The sequence below is a fragment of the Anser brachyrhynchus genome (genome assembly GCF_964034855.1).
Source record: "Anser brachyrhynchus genome assembly, chromosome: 7".
NCBI classification, from domain to species: domain Eukaryota; kingdom Metazoa; phylum Chordata; class Aves; order Anseriformes; family Anatidae; genus Anser; species Anser brachyrhynchus.
The window spans coordinates 10,463,551-10,488,111 of record NC_137701.1 but is presented as its reverse complement, the minus strand read 5'-3'; the positions used below and the strand labels follow the sequence as shown (position 1 = coordinate 10,488,111).

The 24,561-nt window shown below is 50.2% G+C and overlaps 3 protein-coding genes across 8 annotated transcripts in view; all 3 read right to left on the bottom strand.

Moving 5' to 3' along the window:
- UBE2F (ubiquitin conjugating enzyme E2 F (putative)) overlaps positions 1-8,121 on the bottom strand; it is a 67,326-nt gene extending 59,205 nt beyond the window's left edge. For 3 of the 5 annotated variants that reach the window (XM_080598768.1, XM_080598771.1, XM_080598770.1), the window contains exon 1: positions 5,858-5,991. In XM_080598768.1, the coding sequence (XP_080454894.1) occupies positions 5,858-5,975 (118 nt within the window). In that variant the 5' untranslated portion in view covers positions 5,976-5,991. Of the gene's footprint in view, positions 1-5,857; positions 5,992-7,968 lie in introns of those variants that run through there. The other 2 variants (XM_080598769.1, XM_080598772.1) reach the window with 2 other exon arrangements.
- Positions 8,122-14,950: 6,829 nt separating this feature from the next.
- Positions 14,951-17,409, bottom strand: LOC308198002 (interferon lambda-3-like). Of its 2 annotated transcripts, XM_080599455.1 has the most exons (5): positions 17,247-17,409; positions 16,853-16,930; positions 16,580-16,723; positions 16,397-16,477; positions 16,062-16,205 (listed from the first exon to the last, which is right to left on the bottom strand). In XM_080599455.1, the coding sequence occupies exons 1-5, from the start codon at positions 17,406-17,408 to the stop codon at positions 16,110-16,112; spliced, it is 561 nt and encodes a 186-aa protein (XP_080455581.1). In that variant the 5' UTR covers position 17,409; the 3' UTR covers positions 16,062-16,109. The 2 variants fall into 2 exon arrangements, with proteins under 2 accessions (XP_080455580.1, XP_080455581.1); XM_080599454.1 differs by having other exon boundaries at positions 14,951-16,205; positions 16,397-16,723.
- A 4,084-nt stretch (positions 17,410-21,493) lies between these two features.
- LOC308198000 (putative methyltransferase) lies at positions 21,494-24,056 on the bottom strand. The gene is made up of 6 exons (XM_080599451.1): positions 23,722-24,056; positions 23,339-23,499; positions 22,886-23,099; positions 22,461-22,561; positions 22,085-22,222; positions 21,494-21,838 (listed from the first exon to the last, which is right to left on the bottom strand). Exons 1-6 carry the CDS (start codon positions 23,830-23,832, stop codon positions 21,748-21,750), a joined length of 816 nt encoding a protein of 271 aa, XP_080455577.1. The 5' UTR covers positions 23,833-24,056; the 3' UTR covers positions 21,494-21,747.
- Between the last annotated feature and the right edge of the window lie 505 nt (positions 24,057-24,561).

Below are 24,561 nucleotides of genomic sequence, written 5' to 3'. Positions count from 1 at the left end.
TTACAGAATTATGATTAAGATGCAGGAAGCTACCTCACCCTTTTACTTTTCAAGTTCTAGGAAACCTAATCAAGTGTGTATCTGCATTTCCTGTACGTTTTCTTTTCCCAGCTTGATTTCTCACTTCACTTTCTAGCCTGCACAGACACCAACTATTAATTTGGGCTAACAACGTGTACGAGATCTGAACACCAACTCCTAAAAATGTACATCTAAAGAAAATTATAATTAAGCTTAAGATACGGGGAGGTGGTTTTTTTGGCACAGAATCCAAACTGATCTCAGAACAATTAACAGCTCACTAACTCCCCAGCACTCTTCTTGTATCTGTGCTTCCCAAACCTGGCTGGACACTGCAGCAAGCACGATGCTTATTTGACTTGTGTTTCACACTTCTACATCAAAACAATCACCATTGCATTCTTTAAAATCCCAGTCTCCACTGAAGAAAAAGGACAAAAGGCCCACAATTCATGTACTGCCCACAACATCTGCGTACAGGAGAGCAGGATGGAAGAACGCTGAACATTTGGGGCAACCTGAAACAACCTACCAGCACTGACGGTGACCAACCGCTGCAGTAGCCCAAGGAACGTGTATTTGCAGTGCCCTGCGTGCACTTGCTGGAAGCAGTAACTCACTGTCTCCCCACCGCCTTTCCTCCCCGGCACGGACAGGTTGCAGCTCGGCCACTGAAGAACTGAAGGGTTTCCTGTGTACACCCCTCAAATGCCAGCGTGGAATGGTTTAACAGCTCCAGAGGCTACACCAAAAGGCTAAAAAGGCAGGGGCTGAACTCCAGCCCACCACAGGCTTTGGGAGAGCTGACTGCACACCGCTGATGTCCCCGAAACAGCTCGAGGAACTTTGCAGAACGGGAGAAAGCTCAGCACAAGCAGCCGGAGCTATTTATAAACGATTTCACAAACAATAATTCTCCCTAGCCACGGCAATTCTCGGGCCAGAAATAGGAACACACACTGACATGTGTGCAGGCATATGCTTTACGACAGACCCACGTGCAGGTTATATCCAGCAAGGCACAAACTGTCGTCGAGTTGCTCTGCTCCCCGTCCCCAGCTCCGCTTGGGGACAAATACACAGTGCTTTGTTTACTTGCCCCGCCACGACTCAAACATATGCTTCCCGCCGCACTTTAAGTGCACCGAGTGTTGCTTCCTCGACTGAAGTTAGCCTTCTCATCCACAACAGCACTTATTTCTCCTGGTTTTGTCCCCAGCTCCCCTCTCCCGTTTAGCGCACATCTTTAAGGCTGCTAGAGAAGAAGATAAATACCTTGGAGCTCTAACAAAAACTCGATTCCCTAAGCATTGCTCCTAGTAGGAAAATGCTGTTTGTCCCCTAATTCTCACCTGTCTTACAGCTGTCTTACAGCTTTCCATGCCTAGCTCCTCTGACCTGTGCAGCGGTACGGATCAGGGTGAGAAGTCAAACCACCTGCCTGACGCCAACAGGTTCTCGATGAAGTAAGATTTCTTCTTACTCTTTCTTCTCCATTTCATTCCAGATGTTTGTTCTTAAACAAGCCACTACCAAATCCCACGTTTAGCTTCTATGTATTCTGTTATTGAACTCGCCAGCCTGACACCTGTAACTACAATGAGCCGCTGGGGTTAGAACCCTCTCTGCAAGACATCGCTTCATGTGCACTGAAAACCAGAGGTGTAAAAGTGAAGGGATACACTGCCCCAGGCTTCCCCTTGTCAGTGAAGCCCTAGAGGAAATAATTCAAAGTGAATGGTTCTTTTTCCTTCTCTCTCCCTCCTCAAATTAACTTGAACCCTTCTCGTGCCTTTTTGGTTCTACAGTACCCATCACAGGTACACTGCAAGCATTTTATTGTGACCTGGTGGTTTCCCCTTCAAGAAATACGTCGCTTATTTATCAAGGAGTTTTCCGTTGTTTTCTCCCAAAATAAGGGATGTCTCTCTGGGGGACATAAAAGCATCATTGAAAAGGAAATACTTTTGTGAGTAAGTCACACAACGTGCAGAAGTTAAAGCAGAATTTTCTAAACAACTCCTCCCGTAACCTCAGGGGTGTTAATGAAGCGTTTTTTTTTTTAAAATTCTCAAAAGTACAATTTTATTCTCATCTCTCTATTTTCCTCGCCTACTATAGTGACAAGGGATAGCACTGTACCTGAAGGTTTGAAAAAAGCCAATTTATGGATTCTCCTAATTTTTATTTACAGTGCACATCTACCTTATTTTTTAAGACCAGTTTCCCACTTGGTTTCTTTCAGGCTCACACACTTAACACACCTGACATTTTCAGGTTGCCTAAATCTAGTTGCAAACCCAGGCGTGCTGAAGACCGAGGAATAAACCACGCTAACTCGCTTTCTTAGAAATTAAGTTAGCTCAAGCTGTCACTTGCAATCAAACTAAGCAGCAGCGGTGATATAAAACCAGATGCTGTTTAGATGCAAAGCAACAAAAAAAAGCAGTTCGAGTGACAGCCTTTGTGATCAGTAAGCACGCACGAGGCTGCTGCTGACATGCTGGCATGCCCTTTGTTTTTGATTCAATTTAGTAGCCGTGTTGATTAGATAATATTAAACTCACATAATACCTGGGCTTGTCTGCAGCTCCTTTCTGAACGTTCTGCCTTTCAAGGCCAGCATTTGTGGTGTTACCCACCACAGAGGCACATGCCCCACTAACCTCCCAAACGTGCTCTGCTATTTGCAGGGCTGACCAGCGGAGGACAGCCTGCTTCCAAACCACGACTCTATCACCCCAGGGAAAAAGCAGCTGCAAGGGAAGATGCAGCTATCTCAGAACTACTTCCCTTCACAAAACTTCAGGGACAGAGATTTTCCTTCTGGAACATGCCCATGGCATAACCCAACACCACAGCACGCTGAGCCACTGTCGATACTTGAACAAGTAACCTTACAGGACAGGTAAGCACTCAAAGGGACAGCTTGTAACAAATAACAAAGGGCACCAGCATTTCAGGAGCAACTTTTTCACAGAATTGGGATTAAAAGTCTGTTTCACTTGCATCCAACACCAAATCGAGGACAGCACTTGGTAAAATTCAGCTGATAGCTCACGTACTTCCACTTTCAGTAAAAATATTTTGAGTTTTCCTCCTCTATCACAGCATGCAATCATACCCACGTTATCCCTTTTTCCCTGTTCTAAGGCTGTATCAGTTAACAGGCACGTGCAGTTGGCCACACTTAGTTTTTAAGTGTGAAAGCACTGCCTACATTTATCAGCAGTTGAGGTCAAGGCCATCTAAGGCCTACTCCAAATGCCACCGATCTGTTTACCAGCTCGTGTACACGACACATCGAGCACCGCAGGGTTATCAGCGTGACAAATACATCCTTCAAAGGGATCCTGCAACGCTTTCCCAGACTGTGCTCCCTGTCAGCACAAACAAGGCTGTCCTTACCTCCAGATAAAAGGTCCTGGCTGTGTCTGGGTGATATCCCTAGTAAAGCTGTCCTGGACACCTGCCTGCAGGGCTGATGAGACACTCGCCAGCTTTCCACGGACTGGGAAGAGGAGATCATCTCTCCACAGGTCATTGTTATCAAGAAGGCAGCTATCAGACCTAAGTCCACGCTGCCAGCTCCCGGAGCGAGGTGGGATTTAGGGTGCTGCGCCAAAATCACCCTCAGCTAAGCTTCCAAGACAGCCCACCGCGTGTGAACTGCTGCGTGAGTGCCGTGCAGACCTGGTGCCTGCTGCTCTTGTGTTGACTCAGAAGCTATGGCCCAACGTGAGGCCAAAAAGGATCCAGAAGTGCTGTGGAAAAAGCACAGCAATCGCTCAGCTTTCCAGTGCCCCTGACCACAGCCCCTTGTTCTTCCAGGTCAGAGGTTTCGCACCGATGCTAAGCTCAGCACAAAAGCTGGGGCAAACAAGGACAGCACACCCGGGGCCTTTTCTCATCTTGCCCTCCACCACAATTGCTTTTCCTTTTCATAGGAGAGACTGGTTTTTAATTCACAGCTGCCAGGAGACAGAGCTTGGCCTTTCACCCTTTCTGGAACTGACATCTGATACCTGCAGCCCACCCAAACCTCACCAACTGCCTCTCCTTACCACTACTCTTCCAGGCTCCCACCAACTTCCTTGCAAATCTATCACAGCCACCTGAAGTTGTGCTTACAACAGGCTATTTCAGTTCCATACCACACAATTGTGAAAGGAACCGCGCTGGTCCAGATACAACACCAAACTGGAAGTCTAAAGCAAACTTTTCACAGGAGTTACATCAGAATTTAAAGTGAATTGAAACTCCTTGTCCTCGCAGCAATGCAGAGAGAGAAAATTTGGACATCCTGTTCCTACAGTCTACTTGATGCAGCTTCCAGTGCTCTGAGGAAGCAGAGTTGCAGTGAAAGCCTGCTCCAGCATACAGTTATCCAGCAGAACCTACCCTCGCCACAAAAGGCCTTAAGTAACGCTGCAGCTCAGCGACAGCGTTCAAGCAAATACATCAGTGATGATCTCAAGTCGATCTGAAACAAGACCAGGAAACGTGAACGTCTCAATAGACCGCTCTGAGTCACCGTGACAGCAATACATCCACTAGTGAGCAGTTAGGTCCACAGCAATTGCAAAGAGCCAGCACCAGGTTGTTAAACATAAGATTATCTGTGCTTCGGCAAAACTGAAGAGCTGTCCTCAATTTTACTACAAAGAGCATAATTCAGTCTCACAACTACCTCATTTACCCACAACTGCCACCAAGTTCTTTTTCCCCAATGCAGAGACAGCTACAAACAGAAACAACCTACAGAAACAACCTACAGAAACAACCTACAGAAACAACCTACAGAAACAACCTACAGAAACAACCTACAGAAACAACCTACAGAAACAACCTACAGAAACAACCTACAGAAACAACCTACAGAAACAACCTACAGAAACAACCTACAGAAACAACCTACAGAAACAACCTACAGAAACAACCTACAGAAACAACCTACAGAAACAACCTACAGAAACAACCTACAGAAACAACCTACAGAAACAACCTACAGAAACAACCTACAGAAACAACCTACAGAAACAACCTACAGAAACAACCTACAGAAACAACCTACAGAAACAACCTACAGAAACAACCTACAGAAACAACCTACAGAAACAACCTACAGAAACAACCTACAGAAACAACCTACAGAAACAACCTACAGAAACAACCTACAGAAACAACCTACAGAAACAACCTACAGAAACAACCTACAGAAACAACCTACAGAAACAACCTACAGAAACAACCTACAGAAACAACCTGGTTCTACAAAAAGTAGCTGTTTTTTCTCCATTCTCTAATTCTTACCCAACTTCCAGACTCCAGGCCTAAGAAAAATCTTTCTGTGTAGGTTTTTTTTTTAAATACTTTTTAAAGTTTATTGACTTTATCTTATTATACCATTAATGACTACCAGAACACTGGTGCTAGTTTAAGGATTTATTTTCCTCTCACAGACAGTTGTTATGGTTTTTCCTCAAAAAATACCTTCCTGTCAAGTAAAATCTGATACTCTCCTCCTATATATCTAATAACACTTATCGGCCGACATTTTATCATAATAATTTGACACTGTACAGTTCCCAATGATGGATTAATTTTTCAACAGAGTAAGGGGAAAGCTTTTTATGCTGTGCATTACCCAAAGAAAATCACTGTCCTGCAGCCAGGGTGCTGTTGGAGGTTTGATGTATGCCCATACATACCCCGCACTTGAAATCATGAAACAAGTCACTAACAGCTTTAAAAATACTTCAGAAAATCATTTTACCCCAATGTTGGAGACCTGTAAGCTGTAAACCCACAACATCTCAGTGTAAGTTCCCTTCACCTTTAACAAGCAATTTGTCTCGAACAGACACCCTCCGAGTTGAGTCAGAAGCTGGACTGGATGTACGGGGTCCTCTGACACCATCATCCCGCTTCAGCTTGCTTGCCAGAGTTAGCATTACTGCTGCCTTCAGTCTAGAACAGAAATAAGAACAAAGTTGATTACCAAAACTCAAATAACTAAGGAAAAAAAAATACAAAAATAGGCTACAGTCAGCCCCACGTTCTGCAACTACGATCATATTCTCAGCACTCAAAGAAAGACCAAGATGTACGCAGTTAATGGCTGCTTTTAGAGACGTGGATGGAGTAGAGCGTTTGAAGAATGAGGGTTTGTTTCAGACATGAATGCTGAGGGAGTTGCAGTATGTGAGGCCAAGAGGAAGTTCACTTTTGCCAGAGAAAGGTCAGGCTTTCATCATTGTTTACAATCTCGTTTCGCTGCACCATCTCCACAGCACACCCCAGCTTCACATCAGCCCTTCTGAAGAATTATGGAGAGAATCCAAAGAATTACAGAGAGAATCCCCCCGCTGTGACATCCTCACCCATGTCCCTCGCGACAACACTTTTTGGCTGGCCCAAGAGGAGAGGAATGGGGCGGGGGGGGGGTTCCTGGAACTACTCCGCAGCGCTGGGAAGCGAGCGTTGAGTCAGCGAGCAGGACACAAGGAAGGGAAGGGGTCTGGGCTGCAAGGAGCACGATTTTCTTTGCACAGCAGTAACACACAGCACTCCTCACAGGGCAGAGGAAATTACACACAGAGATTTGGTGGCTGAAATGGAGAGAAATATTTGGTACGTCAGTTATCAGAAGGTAACTGTGATGATAAGTAACTTGCAACAAAAGGTGGACAGAAAGCCAAAGTCAAACGGAAATGTTCCACCTGCTGTGCCTTCAGACATCCTGCCCCTACTCCTGCTTGAAGGCAATTTGTTCTTCTTAACAGCGTGGCCAAAACCAAAATAATGCTAACAACACCAATACCCTTCAGGCCCTACCACCACTAAATTGCAGTAATGTTTATCCTTTCGTCATACAAGTTAATTGAGCAAAATAAAGGCAAAAAACTCGTAAAAAGTCAGCAGCCTTTACACAAAGTGGTTGGAATAGAAGAGCAGACAGGTACGGTGTAGCAGGTACCAAGACATGAAGCGGATGCTCATGCACCATCAGCTTTCGTAGCATGAAACAGAATCAGCCAAGGCATAACACAGACGGGCAAGTGAAGGAAACCACCGAGAAGAAGATGAGCAAAATGAAAAGTGACAAGGCTCGATTGAAGGTTTCTCTGTCAGCTTCAGCCCTACGTATCTGGATGCTTCTTCCACTCTTGTAAGCCAGCCCTGAAGTTTACCAGCTCGGCTGCAACAGCGATTGTTTCACTTGCTTATCTGTTTCCGTCCCGGACAAAACAGGTAGGAGAAAAAAACTCCCCGGCCTGCCAACCTTGTCACTGCTCCTCCAGGTCCTTGGGGAAGCTGGGGGATTTAAAGCAAAGACCAAACCGACACCAGGGTGCTGGTGAAAGGACCGGGGGGGGGCAGGCCAGAACGCAAGCGACACCTGGATGTGGAGAAGGTGGCGATTAACGAGAAGGTGCCAATAACGAGGGTCGGAACGGAAGGAAGACGCGTCCTGGAGCAGCGCACGGCTGTGCGGCACCTGGTAGGGCACGACAAGGTGTAACAGGCTATAATGAGGCGCAATAAGGTATAATAAGGCGTTACACGTATATTTTGTGCACAGGAAGGTCAGGCTCTGCGGGGCTGACAGGTACACGCGCCAGGTTCCAGAAACAGATCAAAACCAGGCAAAATCCGTGTTGAATATCCATGCTGGCTGAGGCAGACCCGGTGTTTTGGGGTTGTTTCCCCTCCCGTTACCCCGCAGAAAGGCAGAAAAGGCGACAGCCCGCCCCGCTGACCCCCGCCCGAGGCCGAGGGCTGCGCTAACGAAGGAAAAGGGGGTTTAAGGGGGGAGGGGGGGGCACACGGCAGCGCAAGGCCCGGCCCCGAGGCCTGGCGGGCCGCGGCCGCCCGGGGCCAGCCCGGGTCCGGCTGCCGAGGCCGGGTCCGGCCCGGGAGCGGCGGGGGGCGGCCGGCACCTACCTGAGCGCGGCGTCAGGGCCCGGCTGCCGCGGCCAAGGCCAGCCCCGGGGCCGGCCCGGGGCAGGGGCGGCGGCGGCGGCTCCTCCCCCTCCCGCAGCCGCCCGCCCGCCCGCCGCGCCGGAAGTGGGCGGGGCCCCGCGGTGGCCCCGCCCCCTCCCCGCCGCTCCGCCCGCAGCAGCCGAGCTCTCGCGAGAGGTGGCGCGGCGCGAGGGGGGTGCGCCCCCGGCCGGGCGGCGCCATTTTGTGGGGTTGGGATGGGGCTGGGGTGTTAATTAAGGTTGTGTCATAAAGTCACAGAACCATTAGGGTTGGAAAAAAAACTCCACGATCATCTGGTCCAACCATCCCCTGCCACCAGTATCACCCGCCAAACCATGTCCGCAAGCACCACGTCCAACCTCTCTTTGAACGGTGACTCCACCACCTCCCTGGGCAACCCGTCCCAATGCCTGACTGCTCTTTCTGAGCAGAATTGTCTCCTCATTTCCAGCCTGAACCTCTGTTTCTGAGTGAAAGTTACTTGGGTATCCTGAGTCTGGGTTAATTTCACCACTGGGTTCTTTAGAAACCTGCACAATCAGATCAGACTGTGACCTATAAAACTTAACTACATGCATAACATTGAAGAATTCTTCCATCCCTTAGCATGCAATGAATAGGGGAACCAAAATGAAGCAATTAGAGAAGCCTCCAGGTTAAAAGGTTTGATAAAGCAAAGCTAGAGACCGCAGAATCACCGAATCATCTAGGTTGGAAGAGACCTCCAAGATCACCCAGTCCAACCTCTGACCTAACACTAACAAGTCCTACACTAAACCATATCACTAAGGGCTACATCTAAATGTCTTTTAAAGACCTCCAGGGATGGTGACAACCACTTCCCTGGGCAGCCCATTCCAATGCCTAACAACCCTTTCAGTAAAGAAGTTCTTCCTAACATCCAACCTAAACCTCCCCTGGCGCAACTTTCGCCCATTCCCCCTCGTCCTGTCACCAGGCACGTGGGAGAACAGACCAACCCCCACCTGTCTACAGCCTCCTTTAAGGTAACTGTAGAGAGCGATAAGGTCGCCCCTGAGCCTCCTCTTCTCCAGGCTGAACAAGCCCAGCTCCCTCAGCCGCTCCTCGTAAGACTTGTTCTCCGGACCCCTCACCAGCTTGGTCGCCCTTCTCTGGACTCGCTCGAGCATCTCCATGTCCTTCTTGTAGCAAGGGGCCCAAACCTGAACACCAGACACAAGGAAGGATTGGCAGGCTGCTATTAAAATACTTATTACTTCCTAAACATCACAGGAATAATACTGCTTCTCCTTTACTTAAAAATAAAATAAAATAATAAAATAAAATAAAATAAAATAAAATAAAATAAAATAAAATAAAATAAAATAAAATAAAATAAAATAAAATAAATAAAATACAACAACAACAAAAACAGATAAGCAAACAAACAGAATTTAGCTCAGTCAAATCTAGTCAATCCAGTGGAGAGCCACAACTCAGAAACCTTAAAGTGTCTTAACCCTTTCACAAGCTTCTTGTAAAAGATGAGAAGCTAGATGAATTGGCTGAAAAGCACTTGCCTTTTCTACAACTCTTTTGTTATCAGCCTGCTCTTGCTTTTGTTTTTAAACAGAAAAATCTGTAGCTGAAAAATGAAGAAAGTGCTTAGAAAAACATGCCCGCTGCTCTCTGTCTTCAGCAGGGTGGAAGGCAAGAGGGAATAAAATCCCATCAAAGTGTGTATATATGCTGACAATGGATAGAGACCATGAAGATGGCAGTCCCTTCCCTACCTGCCTCCGTGGCTGTTCCACACGCACCAGCAGAGATGTTTAAAAACTGCCAACTTTAAGGGGAAAATAATCTAAAAAGATAATCTGGAACGCTACACCTGAGTTTGTTTTTCTGATTGCAGGTGAATCCAAGCACAAACTGACCCAAAATGAGCCCATGGGATAGCTGCAGAGATGCAGGAGGCTGCCTGGTCTGCCTCTTCCCTGGCTGTGCCTGGCAGTGGGTGCCTAGAAATGCCTCTGTGTAATTCTGCTTCCAGATTTCTATTCCAATGCAGTCAGGAAATGAGAAGATGGCTTGAGGATTGTTGCACCTTCAGCATCAGTAAGCCAGAGCCATTTCATGCTCTGAAGCAGACCCAGTCCTACATTGCAGATCCTGTCATAACGCTTGCTGGCACAAACAGAGGCTGCAAAGTCAAACTCAGCGCTGGCATTTGCTGGCTTTTAAATGTTTGCCTCATAATGGCAACATCCTGAAAAGGACAAGTCTGAAGGCTCAAGATACTGATAGATATCATCTGCTTTTTTGCTGGCTTGTTTCTCTTGTGGAAAGGACTGCCCACTACCAAATTTCAAAGTTCAGCGAGCAGGCCAGAGTCACAAGTGTTATTATTTATAAGCCTTAAAATGCCTTATCTTAGCAGCCAAACCAAGATGCTCTGTAAGGGTCAATCCAAAATGTGCTTCCTTCAGGAAAGCCAAGAAACCTCCTTTCCATTTTATCTTCAGGTATCAACAGCTGTCCTCCCTCTTACTACGGTACAGCAGTTCAGTTAATATCTGGTGACTGTGACCTGTGCTGGGATTAATAAAATATTTTTATGAGCCAATTCATAAAGGTGCTGTCAACAAACTGCTGCCTCCTCTAAAGACTAATTAAAGGCGAGCCAATATTGTCTGACATGGGCTGTAACGGTGACAGATCTCCTTTCATCCTCCACCAGTTCCTCTCATTAGCGATGAGCAGAGCTCAGCATCTGATGTTCGGTGACCTTCTGGAACCACTTAACAGTTCCAATTCACTGCAGCGTGAAGAAAAATCTTTGAAAATCAGATTAATCTGAAGCCATGACCTGGTTACTTGTTTTCTCCAGACAATCCAGGCAGCAAGACAGCAGTGCTGTTTACTGGAAGCAAGAGTCTCCTGTTCTTATTGTGGTCCTGTACAAAATGTAGTCTGTTAAAAATGAAATTAATGTCATATTAACAAAATAGGCATCACAAGGGATACACGGCAAACACTTCCTAATGCCACATTTTCTAAACTCATATTTGTTCCTTCTTTTGCTTTGTGTTTTACAGTTTACTGGGTTTTTTTTCCTCATTTTCTCACCTCCTTTTATCACTGAGACTCAAGATTGTAGTGAAAGATGCTCCTGAAGCTGATCCCTCAGTCACCCAAGAATAAGGAAACCAGGATCTTGGGAAATACTTTCTGCAACAAGTAGAGAACCTTGATTTTCAAAAGCTAATTTGGGGGCGATTCAGTCAAACTGCTCCAGTGAAGACTTTCCCAGTGGGTACCACCTTGCATGTTTGTGCAATCAAAACTAGGTATTTTCAGAGCTGCTGAAGAGGTGAGAGTCTCAAATTGTTCAGCACCTAAGGAAATAATTGCAGTTTATTAAGCAGTTTCCTGATGTTAGATCTATATTTATATCTCTGCATCACTTATTACCTAAAAACACTGATGACTAGTTGAAAATAACGGTAAGAAAACATTCATGTTTCATTTCCCCATCACTGTTTCTTTAACCTGGAAAATATTCCATGTTCCACAGAGCAAAATTTTGAGCAGTTCCAGACATCACCTGGTATGTCACACAAAACCAAGAGTTTGCTTTTATTGGATTTCAGATAATGACCCAACCATTTTTCATTGCCCAGCAGTCACTGTTCTTGAAGCTAGAGAGATGAAAATAACGTCTTGCATTTAAACTATCCCACTATGTAAGAATAATTATGGATTCTTTTGTCCTTTTTGGTCTTTTTTAAAGCTTTTATTTAACCCGTACTTCTCTCTGCTGGGATGAAGCAGAGAAGCCTGCGTTTTGTTAGAAGTATCAGTTCCTCCCTTGATGGGCAATTGTGAGTTCTCATATGAAGCCAGGAACGCTGAGAACTAACCCTTAGCCTAAAACTCCCTCGTGGCTTTCCTAAGCACAGCTTTTCTGTGCTCTTACTTTATAAACTCCAGCTCTCTATCCAAACACGCTCCAGCTACTGAAAGGTGACATAGAAGACCCCACTGCAAATAAGCACCAGAAAAGTAGAGATGATCTGAAATGAACTCTACAAGAACTAGAAGCAAGTAAGGAAAAGAAGTAGAAACAAGAGAAAAGAGGAGCGAAGACTTTCACTAGTGGAAAATTGCTGGGCAAAGTGTGAGACTGACAACCTTCCTAAAAGAAAAGTAAAACTGGAACGTCATGCTCTTCTCCAACACCTTGGGGCGCTTGCTTAGTCAGAAGGGAGGGCATAGTGGGAAACAATGGGACGTATGATGACAATGATGTGATTACATCCCACGTACCATTAAGAAATTTGGCCTTCTTCCTCTCCTGCTCCCTTGAGCAATTAGTGTTGCATATGCTGCAAATTAGCAGCGTGCTGTTCTCCCTTCTAACAGCCTTGTCAGCCTCACTGGGCTCACTTGAGGAGCTTGGCGGTGCATTTGTGCTCAGAAGTGTTCTGCAAGCCAGGAGAGCTGCAATCACGTTTTGCCCACAGAAGAGACGAGGTTAAACCTCGATAGAAAGGCCACGCATTTTTAAGCCTTTACAGAGAGGCAGGTTAAGGATGTATCTCATTTGTCTCTTTTTAGGTAGGGCATCTGATTTTAAGGATGGAGATAAAAGCAACGTGGTATCATCACACCATCTGCAGTGGTTAAAGAGTGAAGGAAGCCAGGGAGCATGCAGGACAGAAATCTCTGGCGTGGCAGGAAACGTGCTCACCAAGTCTTTGTTTTCCACCTTGTTTGCTTCTTTGGGTTTAACCCTGCTGCCTTTTCCCCCTCCGTCTCTCAGACAAGAACATTGCACTTTCATATGAAATCATTAGAGGCTGACCTCTCACACCGTCCCTGAAAGTGGCTTTGGAGCACCGGAGAGGATTCTGTGCGACAGTAGCTATAGCAATGGGTCCTCATGCTATTGCAGCTGCTAATTCGGGGCCACAGAGCAAAGAAAAAGTGCATTTTCCTGATGTGAGGCACCTGGGGTGCTGGCCATGTGCAGGGCTTTGCCTCCCGCACCCTTCAGCTCGCATCCGCTGCGAGCCGTTTGGAAGAAGAGCAGATCACTCTAATTTAATTGTGGTCACGACGGCAATGTCAGAGCATTTTTCCACACGCCGCTTTAATGAAGTCGCATTAAAAAGGGGTTTTAGGAGTTCTTGCAGTGTCGACCAACAGGAAGCCAGCCCCTGAAGTCACCGTGGATGGTTTGTGAGCAGAGCACCGGGGAAGAAACACGCCAAGAACAGGGGGAAACAGCCCTGTAGGCTGTGTCTCCTGATGATTACTGAGCAGCTGGGATTTGATGTGTATTTTATAACAAACAACCATGCAAGCCTCTGATTGAGTCCATGTTTCTCTGCTGATACCTATCAGGCACAGCAGTGACCTGGAGTTTAGCTGCTGCTTCCTCGGAGCACTGCTAAAACCAGGGAACGAAACACTGGGGCGATGCTCTGATTACGAGGCCACATTTTGCGTGCAGCTCTAGGACAAAAAAAATAGCCAAAAAAACCCCTCACTGGTTTCTGTTTTTGAAGGTTTGAGATTCTTGCCTTGATCCTAACTTATCTTTTTTGCCTGATCTTGACTTTTTGTTTGTTTTAGACAGAATAATCTTCTCTTTGTCTCCTGAAATGCAGTCTTCCTGCAGGACTTAGTGTCCACGGGGTGATGGTGCTCACGGCCCCCAGGGACAACCTGGACTTTGGTGCTGGGGTTAAACTCTGGAGGATCCAGCACAGGACTGACAGGGTGCTACACTTCCAGCTTTTGTGATGATTAACCCAGAACCTTTCTTCCTCCTGGTTTGTTATTATTTGCCTTTTCACCTTCTTTTTTTTTTTTTCATGAAGCTTTTCTCCTTCAATATTTTTCATTCATTCCTTCTCAGAGGTTATTACGTTTATCTGTCCAGTCCATCAGTGCTGACCCCGACGGTTTCAGGCTGTTTATCCGAAACAGGCAGGGGGCTTTGCTGCAGCGAAGGAGAGGAAACGGGGCTGGGTTGTGGCGGCAAAGGTAATGCCCAAAATGAGACTTCTGGAGTGCAAAGGAGGCAAGGAAGGCAATCGTTACTAGCTCACCCAGCAGTCCCAGGAGCTGTCAGCAGCCGTCTCTCAGCCTGTTCTTCTGGTGCAAGGCACTAGAAAAAAAAAAAAAACCAACAGCCGCTCAGGTAGCTGCAGTGGAAGTCATCTGCATAAAAAGGTGAAGGTTATTTGTCAAATGATCTTTCATGTCAAAGCGGATTAAAAGCAATTGGCTTTTGTTGAATCCCATCTCCCCTGGAAACAACTCAGGACCATGACTAAACGATTCCTGGTCCCAGTATGATTTCTGATAGATGGGAGCAGTTAGTTTTAATTATGAAATGCAGTGAATGGGAGGAGAAGTTACAACATCATGAGCACCAGCAGCTAGTGTATTAGTAAGCAAGGAGTTTACTAGTGATTAAGTTTTTTTTTTGTTTTTTTTTTTTTAACAGAGTGGCTTGAGCTATCATTATAATGCTGCAGTTTGAGATAGAGGGCTACAGAAAGAATTCTGATACTTTCAGGAACAAAAAGGATTGAAACTAAAGTCACGTCCAGGCAGCAGAAGGAGGCACAAGCAGCTGCAGCATTTGTCAGCTACCTTTTGAGCCAGCCAAGTTTAAGAAGTTCAGACCAGGAAAAAGAAAAACGTCTGTGCTGTAACAGGTCAGTAAGGGCACCTGGAGCATCTCGCTCCGGAGCAGGCAGTTCACAACTTTTCCTAATAGCCACAGCTCACAGACACATTTTGGGTTTGCTGCAAAGACAGCCGAGCACTTCTACCTGGTGAGGGTCTTCACATGCAGCTCAGGGTAAAAAAACAAGTGGCAACAAACCCCACAACCCATTCCCCCCCCCCCCCCCAACTCTCAGACTTCGCTGCAACGTGATGTCGTTCACGTGGGGGAGGCAACAACAGCACAAAGTGGCTGTTCCACAACAAGCTGAATAAGGCTTTTTCCCCCCTCCAATAGGAATAAAATAATCTTGAGCAAGGTTTTTCTTCATAGCCCACTTATACCCCTGTGTAAGAACCAATTCCCTCTGTTTTTTTACCTGTTTTTTTTCAGGTCCTTAAAGCTATTTTCCTAACAAAGGTTTGGGGTGTCATTTTTCATTTTCATAGCCGTGGCTTCACGCTGTGAAATCCCTCTTCCTGGAAATGCTCGTGACTCACCCAGACCTGTCCCCGAGGAACCTGTCCTGACTCCAGAGCTGGACCAGATGCTCTTCAGGTCCCTTCTGGCCTGAATAGGTCAAGGCCATAGCTCAGTGTCTTCAGGAAAAAGAACTAGAAGCTTATTTTGGCCACTCCTCGTGAAAAATGCCCTCAAAGTTAGCGCAGTCCCACCGATGACTATTTTTCACTTTAATTTCAATATTAAAACACCTTCTGGCAGAACCTCTTCTCCCACAACATCCTTTTGCCCACCCTTTATGTATGTGCAGCAGAGGAACCAGCAAACTGCTCGCAGCTGTGCAGAAGCCTCCAGGGTGAGCCAAATCCCCTGCAGACAGCACTTGGGGGGTCCCTTCCCCTTGGTGCCCCCCCGCAGCACCATAAATCTGGCATCAGCATGTGGGCTGAGGTGATGCCAATTTCTAAATGCCCAAGTTTCTCTGTGGTGTCCTCCCCACCCCTAAATAATTCCGACAGGATGATATTATAACAAAATACAGGGAAGACAGGATGGCAGCTTGTCAGTTTATGGTATCTATTTTATTTTTCATGTTAAATAGCGTATAAAAATATATTATCTATGCAGGCAAACATACATAATACAATGTGCAATAAATAGCAAGCTCAAAAATAGATTTCTTTAAAAACAGTCAGTGTTCTGACAACCAGCAAAACAAAGACATGCAATAAATACGCTCACCCCCACTGAGCAGTACCTGTCAGAAGGGGCATTTCTTTACGTCTTCCTAAGACGTTATAAATACACAGTTAGAAAAACAGACAATAACTGAAAAGACTGTTAAAAAATTGCTCCCTGAGCTGACATAAAAAAGCCAAGTGCTTAAACAGGAAAACGCAGCCAGGCGTCTGTAAGGCAAGGCAGGAAGAAAAGGCTACGTGCACCGCTCCGGAATGGCCACGCACCCCAGGTCGTTCACCACTTGGAAGAGGTTGAGGATGATGGAGGCCTCCACGCAGCCGGCGGTCTCCTGTGGGGGGAGAAGAGGAGGTGAGCACACCGGGGGCACGGATGGGGCTCGAGCCATGGCTGGGGGCACCGTGGGGAGGCCTTTCTGGCTGCTTCTTAATGAATTTGGAGCTCTTAGACCCAAAGTGGTGAGATGTCTGGCAGGGCCCCCCTGAAACCCCATCAACCTTCTTCCCCAGCCTCCTGTCTTACCGTCTTCTTGGCCGTCTCCAGCTTCTGCAGCCAGTGCCTCAGTTTCCCAGAGGGCTGATGCGAAGGAGCCTCAGCGGCCACCTGCAAGGAGAGCATGTGGGTAAGGACCAGCGATACCCCACGGCGCTGCCACCAGCGCCTGTGCCACCGAGCTGGGGCCGGGAGACCCAGGGGGACACTCACGCAGCCTCGCAGGTCCTCCCGGGCTTGGGTGAGGAAGGCCAGGGGCTGCTGGCTCATCTTGGCCAGCTTGTGGACCGTGGGGTGTGCCAGCACAGCGACGGTGAGGTCCAGCTCGGCTTCCACCAGGAGGAGTCGGTCGGGCACCTGCGGGCAGGAGCATGTTGGTTATGGACCCCAAGAAGTGGTGGAGCTGGTGGAAGGGCTCCCCGAGCCCCGCAAGGCCACCTGGGGGGGTGGGTGGAGGGGGTCCCCCTTCCCTGGCATCGCCCTTACCGAGAGCTCGTTGGGTTTCCACTTCCGATGGAAGAGCCTGGTGCTGCATTTTCGGTCTGTTAGCAGCATGATGTCCACCTGGAGGCGTAACACAAAAGGGGTGGGGACAGGTTGAAAAGCTGCTCTTTGGTTTTGGGCTGTGTTGTGCAACCCCCTTCACCCTCCTGAGGTCTGAAACCAGGACAAGATTCAGCCCAGCCCCGCAGCCCTGGTCGGTAAGGGCGGGATGCTGGCATCCTCCGAGTGCGGGCGAGGGCCGCTGCTCACCGTGCCGGGGATTCTCTCCCCAAACCGCCCCAGAAAACACCCGTTTTGTCCCCAAACACCCTCAGGGCCTTGGTTTCAGCAGACCCTCTCCCACCAGCCCACGCCCCACATTGCCGTTGGTACTCACAAAGTGCTCCCTCAACTTCTGCACCGCCATCAACTCGGAAGATACCAGGGAGCCGTACTGGGAGAGGCGGCAAGTCTTCTTCGGGGCGTCCTGGGGGAAGGCGCCCACCAGCAGGGGCCCCAGGCCCACCACCAGCACCACGGCGAACATGGGGCACAGCATCTTCTTTTCCAGCTACGACGAAGCGAAGATCCGGAAAGACAGAAGGAGGAGAGGACGACCCGTGTCCGAATCCACGAAATCCTTCGAGACGCCTCGAGTCCCCTTTTTTCGTGTCCAGAGCCTTGCTGTTGCTCGTTTCTGCCGCTCTGCCCCATCTCCCCGGCTTTTAAGCAGCCGGGCAGTACCGCGCTTTCACCTTGGCAGGAAAACCCGTGGCGCGGCAGATCCGCGACAGGAAAGCGAAAGCGACGGCGAGGAAAGCCCAGGCTGCAGGTGCGCCTGCAGGTGAGGGCACTGCGGGGACGCAGTGGCCGGGACGGGGCTGGGGACGCGGTGGGATCCCGCGGCGCCGCGTGCGGGTTTTTTTTCTCCCTCTTCAGCGGGACGTGGGAAATGCAAACGCGGCGTCTGCACGTCGCTCCCGTGGCGGCCGCAAAAACGCGCCCGCACAACAAGAAGCTGCTCCTTCCCTGCGGCAACCTGATCCGTGAAGCCATAACTGCACTTCGTTTTGTGCGTTCGTTCATCGTTACTTGTAACAGAATATACCTGTGTGTGTGTAAAGAGCAGAGGTGCACTAGTGCCGCACCGAATAATGCGCTCACAGCAGGCATAAATGCACTCTCCTGTTTCCCACTGTAAAAATGCACCCACGTACCCAAAAGCTGCCCTCTCCTCGAGGCAGCCTGAGGTGTGAACCAGTAATTGTCTTTTGTTTTGTTCATTAATCAACCATTAAATACAGCAAAGTATCCCTGTGTCTGTACAAAAAGCAGGGGCAGCTGGAGCAGGATGCCCGGACCGCGTGTGGCTTTGGATAACACCAGGATGGAGGCTGCGCAGCTCTGAGCACCCCGTGCCAGTGCCTGACTGTCCCCGGAGTAAAAAAGCGTTTGCCTGTGTTTAGGTGGCCTGCCGCGTGCCTGGGTGTGTGCCCACGGCCTGCTGGCCCGTCAGGAGGCACCACAGGGCCCCCGAGCCTCAGACACAGAAAGGAAGCCCGATAACACGGTGGGCACAGGTGGGGCTCCCGCCAACCTCCCCGCAGCAAGTGGGTTGTGTCACTCATTAACACAGTCAGTAATTAAAAGCCTGAGGCGCAGCCAGGGCTTGGTTCGTTAGCTTGTGCTATCCAAGAGTGGGAAATTGTTCTTTCCTTTCTGTCCAGTTAAAGAAACAAAGAGATTTGGAAAAAAACTTTTATTCAGTGCAGCGTGCTCACAGTTGGTAACAGCTATGGAATACAAGCCCGAAGCAGCATAACTAACTTCACGTCAGCTTCCCAAGCAAGGCACAGGCCATCCCTAATAAAAAGCACCATAGCAAAATCCCAAGGGGACTAGGAACAAGCACTTCCCCCATGGAGGAAGTGTGCGTCCTCACTGTGGGGCCACCCCTGGGATGCACCCTTGCTGCCTCCTCGACGTGGCCGGAGCGTTGTCCCCTCCCAGCGAGGAGGCAGGAGGGGCGACGCACCCACAGACAGAGCCAGGTCACCCCTCCCTCAGGTCCAGCTCTGCTCCCACGGCCCCATCCACACCACAATCCAAAAAAAAACCTGCAGAGCCCATTGCTGGCAGCCGCGCTCATGGGAAGGAGCAGCCGCAGGGGATGCTCGTTGGGTTTTGGCTCGGCTCCTTTGGTTCGTGATCGCTGCGGTGGCTTTTATTGCGCACATGCCATTCCTGGTTGGAAGAGCAAACCGAGACGTCACGTCTTTACGGAGGCAAGCAGGAAATCCCAAGGTGCCAAAGGAAAAGCAAAAACAGAGCGGGGAAGCAGGGGCTGCGAGCTCAGCCAGCAGGGATGCACGCGCCGCGTGGCCTGGCACCAAGGTAAGAGCAGCGGGCAGGGAAACCCAAAATCTTGCACAAGCAAGGGATGTCTCGGACAGGAATACCATGCTGGGACGTACCCCGAGCCCTGGCCCAGCTGCATTTGGCACGGCTCCTCCGAACCGTGCTGATGCCAGCTCTGCCACTGCACCAGGGTGTCACTGAAGAGGGTCCCCCAAAGCCACCACGGCCTGGGGACACCGTGCGTAGCCCAGCAGGGCTTCAGAGTGGCACAGGCAGCAGCGACGCAGCCCCTCACCCGTTTGTTTCATCCTACAGGCGAAGGGGCAGCTATGCCGCGTTAAGAAATTACTTGCTTTCAATTTTCATCGACCGTGCTGTCGATATATCGGGCAACACAAAAGTATTTACGAGTCCCAGTCCAGAAATAGCTACAAAAGCCATAAAAAAGCACTGTGGGGGTTGGCTCAGCGTTTTTCCAGAGCAAGGAATCCCAAGCACGCAGGAGATTCCCAGGCATGGAAAGGAAAGCGAAAGGGGCAGGGGTGCGCAGGCTGGGTGCCGTGCCAGGGCTCCGTGACTCACCGGGCGGCTGGCACGGGGCAGCCTTGCTCACAGCCACGTGGCTGGGGCGGGATGGAAGGGACGGGGCTGCTTCTTCCCACCCTTCTTGGAGCCACTCGGACAAAGTCTTGGAAAAGCGCCCCCAGAAAGGAACAAAACAGCACCCCAAAAATGCAAAAAGCAACACGGGCAATGCGCAGGAGCCCTGCCCGCTGTCCAAGGGGCGCAGGGGCGGGGACATCAGGTGGCCACCGCTTGTGCCACCTGGAGCTGCTGTGCCCACGCCTGCTTCGGTGATGCAATCCCTGCCATTTCATCACTACAGCTCACCTGCTGCGTCACCCCGCTGACACCGGCACCAGTGGGAAGGGCCCTTTATGGGAAAGCTGGGCAGTGAGCTGTTTAAACAAGCTGCAGTAACTTTAAAACTTTTCTTTTTTGTTTCTTTACCCTAAAGGGTTTGTGCAGTTGCTGCAAGGACACACAGGGCCCCCCCGCCCCATTGGGATTTCGGTGCAGCACAGGGCTTTCCTCCCAGGACCTCCCATCCTCCTGGCAGCCACCGACTGCAGACAAAACCTTTGCTTCCCCCCCAGCAAGCTGAGCCCCATGGCACCAGCCCCCAGCATCCCGATGGGGACGTGCCCAGGGCCGAGCACCACTACCAGGTAGCAGAGGCTCCATCTCTCCGTGCCCGTGGGCCCACAGCTGGTGGGCACCTCCGGGTGCTCTTCCCACCGAGCTGGGCTGCCCAGACCTTACCCCGCGTGGAGAAGCCCTTTGATGGGCCCAACGCACGGCCCCTGGGGACAGGGCTGGTGACAAAACCCCCTTCCCTGGGAGAGAAGACCCAGGCCTCGGCTCTGGGTTTACGGGAAAGGGAAATGGCCCCACAGAGACTCAAAGCCTCCAGAAAGCAAACAGGAGGTGTCAGGTACTGATGCAGACCCGGCTTTGAATCACTGCCTCTCAACCACAGCCAGTATATTTGGTTTGCAGAGCAGATAAAAAACAAGGCTGGGTTAAAGGGGCGTGCGAACATTCTCCTATAGGAGCAAGCCCAGAGAGGCTCAGAAACCACAGCAGCTGCCGTGCTGGGGCTGAGCAACTTCTGGGCTGCTTCCACAGGCATCACACACCTCCCAGCTGCGTTGTGTGGTAGAGCAAGCCCCCAGCCTGTTCCCAAGAGACAAAAAGCTGCAGAGAAGCAGGCTGAAAGGTCACTCTGGTTAGCAGGAGGCCTGGGCTGCAACCTCAAGTTTCTGTCTGCTTGCAGGCCAAGTACCTTCCTTTGAAAGCATGTGATGTATGGAAGTGTTTTTTGGTGGGAAAAAGCTGCATCTCCCAGCCCAGAGAGCAGCTCAGGGGACACCCGGGGACTCCCATCCCTCGTGCTTCTCAGAAATGCCACTGAGACTGGGGCCCACGAGCTGCCCGTGTTGTCTTTGCACCCAAAGGAAAAAATGTCGTAAGACAAGAGGCTTGGTCCTGCTGCTCTGCTCCTTCCCCTACCACCAAGACAAGGTGCACCCATGAGCAAGAGGAGGATAAATTATTTCAGAAACTGGCCAAGTTACAGTCTGAAACTGGCTTCTCCCCACTTTCTGCAGTGATGCACATTAGAGCCTATCTACCCCATAAAGCAGGTCCCCGGTGAGCAGTGCTCATAAAGCGCAGTTACTCTAACCCCAGCAGATGCTCTATTAAGAAGCAGCCACAAGGAACTTTATTTTATTTTCTTTTAATTGTCTAAGGAATGTCAGCCACATGGGACCCTCCCAGCACCAACGGAGCAGCGCTGGGCAGACCAGGACTGCAGCACAGACAGGGTCTTGCATTCAACCCACATCTGCTTTCCACAGAAGGTTAAGGATTTTTAAGGTTTTAATCACCAAAATCACCAATCTTCCCAGGGAATAAGAGCAGGATATTAGGAAATCTACTTTTTCCTTCCCTTCCAGCACCAGAGGCTTTTGCTTTCACGCTTCCTTGTGCCCCAGTATGCAGACGTGCCTCACCCAGAACTCCAGGGGGGTTTCACGCGAGGGGACCCCCATCACCTCCAGCAACCTGAAAGAAGCAGAGGAAGGGTCTCCTGCCGTCTGGCCAGCTCTCACCAGACGTGGGACAACATCCACAGCAAGAGATAAGACTTTCCACACTCAGAGCATCTCCAGAGCATAGAAGCTTGGGCTGCAGACGCACACCGAGGGGTGTGTTACTTCAGCTTTGGAGGATCCCCACAGCCTCTCACTGTTTGTTCACTGTTTGAGAGGGGGTCTCCATGCCCTGCTCATTTTCCTGAGCACTTTTTACCTCTTTTCCATCTCCGGGAGGAGGGTTTTTGCAGCTTCGGGGTTGTTCTTCATGAAGACTTGGTAGGGAGAGGCAGACTCTAAGTACCCAACCACACCAGCAACCGTCATGGGAATTTTGTCGTAGATGTCGGTGATTCTAGAAAAAAAAGTGGGGGGAAAAAAAAAGGAGCACTGGCAAACAAACTACAGGCAGTGGAGCAAGGATGACTGCAGACTGGGGTGGTGACAAGTAACACATGACATTCTCAGAGGTCCAAGAGAGGGAAACATCACAGCATTTGATGGGGGCAAGAGTGGTGTCCCCGCAGCCTGCCAGAGGAGAGGCCTGCCACCTTTGCCCACCCGTGGTGATGCACCAAGGAGTTTCTGCTCACCTCTTCTTGTCTGGAAATGGCAAGGCCTCGAATATCTCTTTGTAGTCTTCCAAGACGTGTTTTACTCTATTATGTGAGTATTTTAAGAGCTGTCCCCAGGTCTGTGGAGACAGATGATAAACAAAAGCACTTGAAGCTCTCTGTTTCTACTTAACTCAGGCTCGCTTGGCCCTAGATCTGAGGCATACGATTTTTTTTTTTTCCTTCACTTTTAACTACTCCTTGCATTTAAAATTCAACACCTTGCTCAGCATCGAGAACATAAGCACACTATTTTATTATAGACATAAGCATTGCTCTGCCCCATCCCCTGGTGGGTGGGGGTCCTTTCGCTGCACCCACAAGCCCATTGCTTCTCCTCTCTCCACATTTCTCCTTGCCCAGACCAGCAGGGGAAGCCCCGAGGCTTGGGTTTCATCCCTTACCTCCCTGAAGATCTGGGTCAACTTCTCGGAGCAGGTTCCGTAGTGCAGGCTCATGTCCACGGTGTAGGTGCTGATGGCCACGCAGCCGCCCGGCCTCACCACGCGGTTCACTTCTCTCATGAACTTCTCGATGTCGAACCAGTGCGCGGCCGTGAACGAAGCAAGGAGGTCAACCGAGGCGTCCTTGAAGGGCAGCTCCTCCGCAGGGCACACGCTGGGGATGGGGGAAAAAAAAGCAGAATATATTGCAGGAAATTAGGAAGATACAAAATCAATGGGCATTTTTTGGTGTGCAAGGCTGGTGTGTTATAAGGGCATATATTTTTGGTGTGCTATAAGGGCAGGATGATGCACATGCCAGGAGTCCCTCCAGGTGGGAAGTGCTTCACCACCCATACTCAGCCCACCAGCTCGGTGTGAGGACCCAAATTTTGCCTTGGCCCCGGTACTCACAGGTAGGAGACGTTGGGAGGCGAGGGGGCAGCCTTGGCCTCCTGGATCTGTGCCTGGCTGATGTCGGTGCCCACCACCTTCCCGAAGCGCTCCGCCAGGAAGCGGGTGCCTTGCCCCGACCCGCAGCCCACGTCCACGGCCAGCTCCGTGGGTTTTGTGCCCTGTGAAGCAGGGAAGCAAGCACACCTCAGTCCAGTACCCCCAAATCCTGCGCTTTTAACCCCATTCCATGCCCTGTGCACACCCATGCTGCAACCTGTGGAAAGGCTCAGGGGGCATCCACGCCTTGCAGACTCCTCACCACAGCCCCACGCGATGCAACGCCCCCCCGTAAAACAAAAGTACCCCCCCCACACACCACATTTGGGCTGTGCCCTGCTCACCTTCTCCCTCAGGTAGCCGAGGATGGCTCCCTGCAGCTCCTCACCGGGGCTGAAGCGGTATTTCTGGTAGACGGCTGCGTGCCCTCTCCCCTCAAACATCTGCGTGGCCATGCTGACAGCCACAAGGCCTTGCCCTGCGCCGCCCAAATCCTCCCGCCTCCACCGCTCAGCCTCCGGGCAGCCAGGAGGACTTTGCCCTCACCCGCAGCACCAGAGGTGCTCTCGGCCTCCCACGGCCTCTCCCCGGGCAGCGGAGGCCGCGGGCCCCGGCTGCCTCCCGGAAGCCTGAGCAGCCATAGCCTGCGTAGCTCGGCCGCCGAGCAGGCGCTGCTCGGCACGGAGAGGCCGGGAAGGCTGCCAGAAGGATGTGCTGCTCCCTTCGCAGGCAGCACGCAGGGTTTTTTGGAGCTGCAGGCAGCGGAGGTTGAAGGGTTGGAGCTGCAGGCAGCGGAGGTTTAAGTTGTTGTTGTTCTTTTTCCTCCTTTGAACGCAGCGTTTTGCGGGTTACAAGGCGAATTGCTCCCTCTAGAGCAGCCGTGGAGCTGTACCAGCCACAACGCTGGCTCTGCGCGCTCACCCCTATGGACATGCATCGGTGTGGGGGCCCCCCAAAATTTAACGCTGCTGCTGGAGCCCATCCCCTGGGGCAGGCAGCGGCCTGGGCCCTCTCCTCTGCACGGTCACCGTGGTAATTCAGCAAAGTCCCAAAAAGCACACAAAATGGGGGGTGCTCGGGAGCCCTGCGCCCCTCAGGAAGCAGATGTGAAGCCCAGCAGACACCGCAAGCTGGAACCAAGCCCTGCAGGAACCCCAGCCCCTATTACACAGCCTGGCTGTGCT